This window comes from Ctenopharyngodon idella, chromosome 12 (assembly GCF_019924925.1).
Source record: "Ctenopharyngodon idella isolate HZGC_01 chromosome 12, HZGC01, whole genome shotgun sequence".
Taxonomy (NCBI): domain Eukaryota; kingdom Metazoa; phylum Chordata; class Actinopteri; order Cypriniformes; family Xenocyprididae; genus Ctenopharyngodon; species Ctenopharyngodon idella.
Window position 1 is genome coordinate 14,635,098 of NC_067231.1, and position 10,160 is coordinate 14,645,257.

The 10,160-nt window shown below is 36.1% G+C and overlaps 1 protein-coding gene across 2 annotated transcripts; it reads left to right on the top strand.

Annotated features, from left to right (window-relative positions):
* The first annotated feature begins 171 nt into the window (after positions 1–171).
* calcoco2 (calcium binding and coiled-coil domain 2) lies at positions 172–10,158 on the top strand. Of its 2 annotated transcripts, none has more exons than XM_051914600.1 (14): positions 172–320; positions 684–887; positions 1,054–1,156; positions 3,297–3,457; positions 3,581–3,706; positions 4,365–4,445; positions 5,222–5,337; positions 5,435–5,504; positions 5,777–5,932; positions 6,047–6,232; positions 6,328–6,414; positions 8,532–8,700; positions 8,795–8,814; positions 8,906–10,158. In XM_051914600.1, the coding sequence occupies exons 2-14, from the start codon at positions 711–713 to the stop codon at positions 9,065–9,067; spliced, it is 1,614 nt and encodes a 537-aa protein (XP_051770560.1). In that variant the 5' UTR covers positions 172–320; positions 684–710; the 3' UTR covers positions 9,068–10,158. The 2 variants fall into 2 exon arrangements, with proteins under 2 accessions (XP_051770560.1, XP_051770562.1); XM_051914602.1 differs by having other exon boundaries at positions 201–314.
* The last annotated feature ends 2 nt before the right edge of the window (positions 10,159–10,160 follow it).

The following is a 10,160-nucleotide window of genomic DNA, read 5'->3' on the forward strand; positions in this document are numbered from 1 at the left end:
CCCTCCGGAAAAGTCTTCTGTTCGGGAGCATATCGCCATGTAAATCATTTTTTAATATACCGTTGAAATGTATATACATGGGTATCTAATAAAAGAATACATCATTTGAAGCCTATATTAGGATGGTCAGTCCTCTCATAATTCATACACTGGATGACATACGGGAATCCCCAGTAAGACACTAGTAGGTAGTGCCCGACCTGTGCGTAGAACTACATCTCCCAGATTGTGTTTACTTTCTGCTACCATTTATAGCAACACTCTTGAATCGCACTGCCTGTTGAACAACACGGTCTGGACTGCGGCAGAACGAGGTTCAGGTAACATTTTATTTATGGAAGTTGTTTATTGAGAAAATATCACCAAATTACATTAGTAAACACGTCCAAGCTTGGGTTTACCCAATGACTTACGCTGATTTTTAAACTATAAAAAGTTTTTATTTCAAGATTAGAAAGCTGTATCGTGTTTACTTAAACGCTGTCTTTATATTTTGACTTATTTACATACCGAGGTAACATATTAAAACAAAACCAGTGTGTTGTCAGTCGATGTTGTGTCTTTTTTTGTTTAGTTAGCTACGCCCTTTACATAAATGAAAGTGAAAGAACACAGGCTAACTCAAAAGCAAAATCAACCATGCACTAGCGTTTTACTAAAATAAACTTTTGACGAATTGAAAGGTGACTCTGTCCCCCATAAATCTCGGGATGAATGACGGAACGGAGGAAGAGACGGTTCCCGTTGTAATGGAGACCTCGTCATACTCGCAGGTGGTTTTCAACGATGTTCCTCCATCATATACGCCAAACACCCCAGTTTCGTGCCGGTACACTCTCACCGGTGCTCTGCAGCCCAACCCGAGGGACTGGGTCGGTATCTTCAAGGTCAGTAGCCTAATTAATAACATTAACTCATTTACAGTTTACTGACTCTACATAGTATTTCCTGTGATTGCCTATTTATTATGGTCACACATGGCACGTTTTGCATTTTATAATGGATAAAAATGTATAATATTTCTTTCAAAGAAGTTGAATTAAATCTCTTCAGGTTGGATGGAGTTCGACACAGCAGTATTTTAACTATGTATGGGTGGAACCTTACCTGGACAATGCTGGACCTGAACCGCTTGTGCAACAAGTGGTTTTCAAAGGTAGGCATCATCCTGTTTCTCAGTCCAGCTCCAAAGGGATTTAAACACTGCACATTTTAGATTTCTATTTTATTTATCATAACTTTCCAGTATTTTGCTCCATGATCTGAACTGTCTGACAAGTTAGTCAGTATTTGTTTTTCTTTAAGACTGTTCAAAGTCAGTTACATAAAAATATAGATTTGTCTAATTTGATACCAAAAAGTATAACTGCCTAAGTGGGTCATATTAGATCTTAAGACACTGTTTTAAAATGATGCCTATGTTCATGCAACTGGCCCCTGGTGTAATTACTGTGCATCAATGCCGTGGATGTGACGTTGTGCTGCTATTTTAGTAAAGACAGAACCACTAACTTGAGTGGTCCACATCTACTCATCACGTTACTCAGAGTTCCTAAATCAAGGGACCTTGTGATGTGTCAAGTGTCTCAAGAATTTGGTTTGCTGCCATGCACCACTTTCTTGGCAGTTCATTAAGTGTGGAGCAACAGGGTGAGGATTACTTGAGCATGGCAGGGTAGTTTTTATTTTTATTTTTTTTATCAAATACATATTTAAATATTTCTCTTGCTCTCGAGTGATAGAATAGACATTAAACTTTGGACCTTAATAATCTAGGGATGCACTCATAACCCCCTAAAGAAGGCTAGATCCCCTCTGAAGGACATCAAAACAAGATGTCAAAGAAAGTCTGCCCATGATATGAAGCTTTATCTGTAAATATGAAGATACATTTCTAGCTCTGACTGATTTTAAATTGTAATTTTGGCCACCGATGAAAAAGGTCATACCATTAAAGGGTTAGTTCACCCAAAAATGAAAATTCTATCATTAATTACTCACCCTCATGTCGTTTGACACCCGTAAGACCTTCATTCATCTTCGGAACACAAATTAAGATATTTTTGATGAAATCCGAGAGGTATTTTTCTCCTCGATAGACAGCAATTTAACCACCACTGTCAAGGTCCAGAAAGTTACTAAAGACATCGTTAAAACCGTTGACATGACTGCAGTGGTTCAACCTTAATTTTATGAAGCGACGAGAATACTTTTTGTGGGCAAAAACAAAACAAAAATAACGACTTTATTCAGCAATATCTTCTCTTCTCATACGTTGTTTATGTCCAGCACTTCCAGGTTGTACGTCAGAACGCCGACTCATTATTGGCCGGCTCCTGCCTCAGCATCACACACATGCGTATTCTCGTCGCTTAATAAAATTAAGCTTGAACCACTGCAGTCACGTCGACTGTTTTAACGACGTCTTTAGTACCTTTCTGGACCTTGAAAGTGGTGGTTATATTGCTGTCTATGGACGAGTCATACATCTCTGATTTCATCAGAAATATCTTAATTTGTGTTCCGAAGATGAACGAAGGTCTTGCGGGTTTGGAACGACATGAGGGTGAATAATGACAGAAATTTCATTTTTGGGTGAACTAACCCTTTAAAGTAGCCTATAGTTGCCTTAAAATTTTGAGTTCATTTAAACAAACAACAACAAAAAAAAGAGTTGAGAAAGCTTTTGTAACATTATCACTACCGTTCAAAAGTTTGGGGTCAGTAAGAGGTTTTGTTTTTTTTTTTGGAAAGAAATTAATACATTTATTCAGCAAGGATGCATTAAATTGATCAAAAGTGACAGTATAGACATTTAAAATGTTGCAAAAGCTTTATATTTCAGATAAATGTTGTTCTTTTGAACTTTCTATTCATCAAATAATCCTGAAAAAAAAATTGTACACAACTGTTTTTAACATTGATAATAATAATAATAAATGTTTCTTTAGCAGCAAATCGGCATATTAGAATGATTTCTGAAGGATCATGTGACACTGAAGACTCGAATAATGATGCTGAAAATTCAGCTTTGTCATCACATGAATAAATTGCATTTTAAAATATATTCAAATAGAAAAGAGTTATTTTAAATTGTAAAAATGTTTCACAATATTACTGTTTTTGCTGTATTTTGGATCAAATAAATGTAGTCTTGGTGAGCAGAAGAGACTTCTATTAAAAACATTTTAAAAAATCTTACCGTTCAAAAACTTTTGACAGGTAGTGTATACTTGAATATATACCCTATATACTAAATTCTGACTCTATGTGATACTGATTTTTTTTGTTCTCAGAGAGCTACCTGCCCAAGGATGATGGGGAGTTTTACCAGTTCTGCTATGTGGACAGCAATGGTTATGTTAAAGGAGCCAGCACCCCATTCTGCTTTCAAAACCCAGCAGAAACAAGCCTTGACTGCAGCTTGGAGAAGGACCTGTTAGTTATAACAACACAGGTACAACCTGGACACCATGTGGTGTTAAAGTTTCTAGTAGCTTTTTCTTTCTGCTAGCCACTAAAAGATTAATACTGATACCAAATCTCCACAAAATCCTTTATTGAATGTCCTTGTGAGTAGGAGCAGGCAGAAAAGATGGAGAAAGAGATAGAGGACTATGTCAAAGAGATTGAGCACTTAAAAGAAACAAATAAGATCCTGAAAACTGAGTTGGATGAAAGACTGCACGAGATCCGCCGTCTCAGGGTTAGTCAGATTCTCTTCCTTTTACAACACATGTAAAATGTATGTACTTATTATTTACAGTATTTGTGCTACCTCCAATTGTACTGAATGTTGTCATGTAATGTCTCATGTCATTTTTAGATGCCTGTCTTTGTGTAGTGGGGAATGTTGTACTACTTGATGTCCTAATCAGTGTTTTTTTTAGTAGTATTGTCTTTAAAGTATTTATATCCTATAGCTTTCCATTTGCATTTTTAGTTTATTAAGTTTATTGTGTTTTTTTTTTTTATATTACTGTATAGTTTAATTTTCATTTTTATTTCAGTTTTAGTTGTTGTAGACTTATTTATTTCAGTTAGCTGTCAAGGCAACGTTTCTAATTTTCATTAAAGTTTTTCATATTTGTATTTTACTTTATTTCAATTCAGTAACCGAAAACTATTTTAATAGTTTTTGTTCGTTTTAGTTAACAAATGACAAAACTGGTGCTACTGCATTGCTCTTGTTCTATTTTAAATCTTTTTATTGATATTTAACAACACAATACAGAATGATACATTCCATGAAAAATAAGAGATTACAGATTGTCTCAACATTGTTCTTGTTCTGAAAAATCATCACTGTGTATCTGCAGTGGTGAATAAAGTGACCATATATGTGCCTTTATATTAAACTGCAGAGCTCTCTAGATGATGTGAAGCCAAAGGATAAACCGGAAACACCACTGCCAGATGTACAGAGTTTTAACTTCACTGAAGAGGTAAAGATCAAGCAAACACCCAGTTGAAACGTCTGTCATTTAGGGTGTGTTGTTCACACTTGACAGGTTTGGTTCTCTTAAAATGGTTTGGTGCGATTGCTCTGTTAGTGCGGTTCTTTTGAATAAATGTGAACGCTGCCATCCGAACCCTGGTGCGCAACAAACAAGTGGACCAAGACCCCTGAAAAGATGGGTCTCAGTCCGCTTTCAAATGAACTCTTGTGTGGTTCGACTGAAAAATGAATGCAACATGGACAAAAGACATGTAAACGAACCAAAAACAGGACATGGTGTCACGAGATGCGACCCTAGAAAGGACCGAATGCTCAAGCCTACCTGTTTTTTCCTATCATTGCCCAATACAGTTGGATACAGGCGTCTCCTCACAGCAGATCTTCGTTTGTGTGTTTGACAGAGGGATTCCTGTCACTGTTTTGACTTCTTTATAAGCTCTTCACTAGTTGTGTCAGCTCATATACCATTATATGTACGCACATACGACGAGCATGTTTAGCCAAGCACGCAGCATTGTTTTGGATGTTCGACAAAATATACGCTATAAAAGCCATTTTGTAACTTGTTTTGTATCTTTAGGTTCAGTGTTAAAAATGACATTGTGAACGCCATGCGAACAAGAAGTAATGTATAATTTTCTTTTTTGGTCTGAACCAAAAGAACCAAGAGAACCGAACTACAAGTGTAAACACACCCTTAATCTGTCTAATTGAGAATTGTATGAGATATGTATGACTTTTATCAAACAAAATTATTCACAGTCACTGAACAATCTTCTTGAAAAATATGAGAGAGCTGTTCAAAAGATCAACTTGCTTAAAAGAGAAAAGACTGAGTTACAGGAACAGGTTGAACAACATGATGCAGAAATCCTCAGGTGAGTTTCCTCATTATGGATATCTCTGTACCGACATATGTTTTTATATGCAAACATTTTATATGTAAAAAAAAAAAAAAATGTCATTTTTCTCCAGGCTGAGTACCTTACTGAAAGAGACTGAACAAAATTACAACAAAGTACAGGACCAGGCCAAGTTGCTACAGGTTTGCAAAGGCTTTTTCATTTTGTGTTTGTACCGTTAATGATAATTAAGTATAAAATTATTTATTTCTGTAGAGCCTGTCTTTATAATCCATGACAAGATTAAGACAAAAAAAGGAGACAAAATAGAGAGAAAATGAAAAGTAAACAAAATCAAATTAATACAAAAAAGGCAGGAGAAACAAGTTGTGGCATGAGTCGGAGTAAATAAACATTTCTGAGCTGGTCTGCGAGCGTTGTCAGTTGCCTAAATATGCCATTTATATTATTTTAGGTGGATGTGCAAAGCAGCAGGAAAGACAATGAGAAATTGCAGATTGAAATCCAGGAGCTCAGGATGAAAAAGACTATGGAGGACCGGAGTGCTGAAAACAAAGCATTTCAAACATCCATGTCAGAGCAAGGAGCACAAGAGAAAGAGCAAAAGAAAGTGAGGCTTGTCACTAAGGCTTTAGAAGTTTGAAGCATCATGACTTCAAATCATTAGTCAGTAATAACTGTATCGTCATGAAGTACAGTAATCTCTTTGTGACTGATCACTCAGGTACAGATTCAGGCTCTGCTAACTCAGCTGACAGAAGCCAGAGGGCTGCTTCGCAGCGAGGTGCAGAATTGTAAAGAAGCCTACAAGCGTGCAGAAGGAGCTGAGCAGGAATTGAAGGAAGTGAAAAAGAAGCTGGAGGAGATGACCTTAAAACAGGCTGAGGGCGAGAAAACCAATCAAATCCGGGTATTGAACAGTGTCTTGGTTTTTAAACTTATGCATTTCATTTTAAACTTTAGTAAGTATTTCAATCCTGATTCAAAACAATTTTGTCATTACAGAAACAACTTCAGCAGGCACAAGACAAAATTTACGAAATGGCAGAGACATCAAGATTAGACAGAGAGACGCTTGAGAAAAGGAATGAGGTGATCTGTTTTGTTATGACACAGATTAAACCACTGTTAGGTACTTTACCATTCAAAAGTTTGGGGTCGGTAAGATATTTTAATGTTTTTGAAAGAAGTCTCTTATGCTCACCAAGGCTGCATTTATTTGTTTAAAAATACAGTTAAAACAGTAATATTATGAAATAATATGGGAATTTAAAATATTTTCATTTTAAAAATGTAATTTATTCCTGTGATGCAAAGCTGGATTTTCAGCAGCCATTACTCCAGTCTTTAGTGTCACATGATCCTTCAGAAATCATTCTTATATGCTGATTTGGTGCTCAAGAAACATTTCTTCTTATTATCAATGCTGAAAACAGTTGTGCTGCTTAAAGGTATGCTTTGGCTGCGTTTACACTGACGCAAAAAAATCTGAAAAACATCTGACATTTGTTGCACACGTGTAAACACAAAAATCCGCACAAGATACGATTTTTTCGCATCCGATCTGAGCCACTTTCAAATGTGGCTTAAAATCAGATACATATCCGATATCTGGACATGCGACCTATGTCTAAACACGCATATCCGATTCCCCTTGGAATTCCAAGCCACCACAAGGTGAGGGCAACACGTTTGCCTATAAAAATATATCATTTTAATGTTGTATTATGAAGCAGACGTGATGTATGCGCTTGCACTAAAACTCGCAGCTTTTTTACTCAGGTAGGTGGGAACTATAAGAAAGAAATTGCTTGCACACACAGATTCAGCAGCTGGTTTTCAACCTCTGTCCGGTGAATTTTATAAATAAGCTTTACTACTGAAAACGTTATATTTCTCAGCAATGAGGTGATAACTTCCCAGCTTCATACGCAAGGCTCTCTCTCTTGCTCTTTCTCTTATAAGAATTTATTCAAATAAATGTATTCCTATCATGTTACTTTATTTTACTTCAGAACTGTAGATCTAACAAGTCGTAGATAAAATAACAAACTTAAATTTTTTCAAAATTACCTTTTTTTTCAGTCTGTATCCGTTCAGATATATCCGTCAGATTTTGCGCTGCAAAACATCCATGACAGCTATTAACCTGTCCATGTTGGCAAATAATCATGGCCATGTGGAATATATAAATAATTTTAATAGCACGGCCATTCAAAACCCGAGGGTCTACCATGTGCGTAGTAAAGCCATCACCGACAATCATTTTGGGTGGGAATTATTGTAAACACACAGAAATCGGATACCGTTTGTGTCGAAAGGGAATGTAAACAGGCGGGCCAAAAAATCGAATATGGTCAAAAGATCGGATCTGTGCATTAAGACTTGCAGTATAAATGCAGCCTATGTAACATTTGGCCCTCTAGTGGTTAAAAACAAAACTGCATGCATTTTGCAGAAGAACATTGTTTTGGTTGTGCTTCCTGTGTGGAGGAATAATAACCTACTGCTCATAAAACATTCACTACTAGGCTTAAAGGGTTAGTTCACCCAAAAATGAAAATTCTGTCATTTATTACTCACACCCTCATGTCGTTCCACACCCGTAAGACCTTCGTTCATCTTCAGAACACAAATTAAGATATTTTTGATGAAATCCCAGAGGTATATTACTGTCAAGGTCCAGAAAGGTACTAAAGACATTGTTAAAAAAGTCAACGTGACTGCAGTGGTTCAACCTTAATTTTATTAAGCGGTGAGAATACTTTTTGTGTGCAAAAACAAAACAAAAATAATGACTTTATTCAACAATATCTTCTTGTTCTGACGTAGATCCTAGAAGCGCTGGACGTAAACAGTGTATGAGAACGACACAGAAGGGAAGATATTGTTGAATACTCCCACATGCGTCAAAGTAGCCAGAGCAACTTTTCTCTATTTACGGATATGTGACGTATGTACGCAATTTCCTGCAAAAACCATCCCGTTTAAAATAAAAACAGGTTTAATAGGTTTACCATAGTGAATCAGGGTAAGACAAAAACATGTTTTGGAAGAAGGATTAAATAAAAGCTGTACTGTCCCAAACTTTCGAACAGTAGTATATTTTAAAAACTTCAGGGCACTGAACTACATGCCAGTCAATTATTATTTAATAATTATTAAATTATTATTATTTGATGTAGTAATTTTTTCTTTTTTATCTCCAGGAACTGCAGGCAGAAGTAAATAAACTTCGTAGGGCATTGTTTGACTACCAGGTCGCATCTGTTGCAGCAATGTCTGATCAACTACCCAACCCTCAAAGCCCACCCGCCTCCCAGGAGCAAACATACCCACCTGACTCTCATTTTTATGAGAGCATTGATGATTTGACAGGTTAGTACAATAACAGTAATCGTAAAAGGAAATTGAAACATTCAGTTCAAATTAGTATGTTAATCTGATAACCTATTTTATTTGTACATTATAGCAAATCCTGCAGAAGCAGAGGTAATGACTTTTCCTTATAAATACAATATTTCAAAAATGAGTTTCCACAGAGGTCAAAATGACTGAATTGTATGCATTTCTTTATGTACAGATTAGGGTGTGTCGGCACTGTCAGGAGAAATTTCCTGGCATCAGCGAGGATGAATTGGAACAACACGAGCAGTCTCACAAAGTTTGTCCTTTCTGCACTCTGGTCTTTGACGACTGGGAACAGCAGGCATTTGAAGATCATGTTTACAGTCATGAGGATTAGTCAGTTCTGATTTCTAAATATGATATAATGTATTTAAGAAAGTAGGGATGCACCGATACCGATACCAAGCTCATGTACTTGTACTCGTAAAAATACCCCCGATACCAAAGACCGATACCTCGCGTGACTTAACTGACAGAATTTTCCGTGCACAGAGACACTGACGGCAAAATGTCAGCATCAGAAGTGTGGAAAAAATACTTCAAAATTAATGATGACAACCCACACATTGTGAACTGCATGCTTTCAATCACAATTCGTTATCTATTAGTGAAGGCGGGATAGGCGGAATCGCGCTGAATGACACAGACCAGAAGCGCTCCCTCTCGCGCGCTCTCTCTCTCTTGCGCACGATCATTTCTCCTCGCGCCTGAATGGTCAAATGCAAATTCGGTCTTAAAGGGACCGTAGCCTATAAATGTATACATGGTAAATAAACCTACTGTATCTGAAAAACAAGTTTATTTAATTTGTATCTCTATAGTATTTGTTGTATTGTTTGTAATTTGTTTGAAATTTTTTTGTCTGAAAATTATGCCCTTTGAAGGTTATTGGACACTGTGAAATTTTTGTTCTTTAAGTTTGTGACAAGCACATAAAAATTATTACTTTTTTCATTAGAGTAATAATAAAGAGCTGTCCTACATTCATTAGTCTCACTGTGTTGTGCTTGGAAAACTGCAACATCACCAAAAAAAAAAGAGAGAGAGAGAAATTAATAAATGTATAGGTATCGGTATCGGCGAGTACTAGAAAAAAGTATCGGTACTCGTACTCAGTCCTTAAAACATGGTATCGGTGCATCCCTATAAGAAAGTATGGTGTCGTTTTTAAAGTACTGAATGGTCCAGATTTTTCTAGATATGCATCACTTCTCTTTTATTATTAGCTATTATCTATCTGAAAGGGAAATAATTTTTTTTTTTATTATTTAATGATTGCAATATTATTGAAGAAATTGCAACAAAATAAATTTATAAATAGAAGATATAATACTGATATAAGATAAAATGATTGCCATTTTCTTTTATGTACCAAAACTTTTTTCCAATGGTTAATCAGGTTTTAAAATAATAAACATATAAAACATATT

Bases quoted from the DNA above. Each gene is read 5' to 3' on its own strand.
- calcoco2 (XM_051914600.1), top strand. From the start codon at position 711: ATGAATGACGGAACGGAGGAAGAGACGGTTCCCGTTGTAATGGAGACC. The intron at 1,157-3,296 runs GTAGGCATCATC...TTTTGTTCTCAG, and splicing joins GCAACAAGTGGTTTTCAAAG to AGAGCTACCTGCCCAAGGAT. The intron at 6,415-8,531 runs GTGATCTGTTTT...TTTTATCTCCAG, and splicing joins CGCTTGAGAAAAGGAATGAG to GAACTGCAGGCAGAAGTAAA.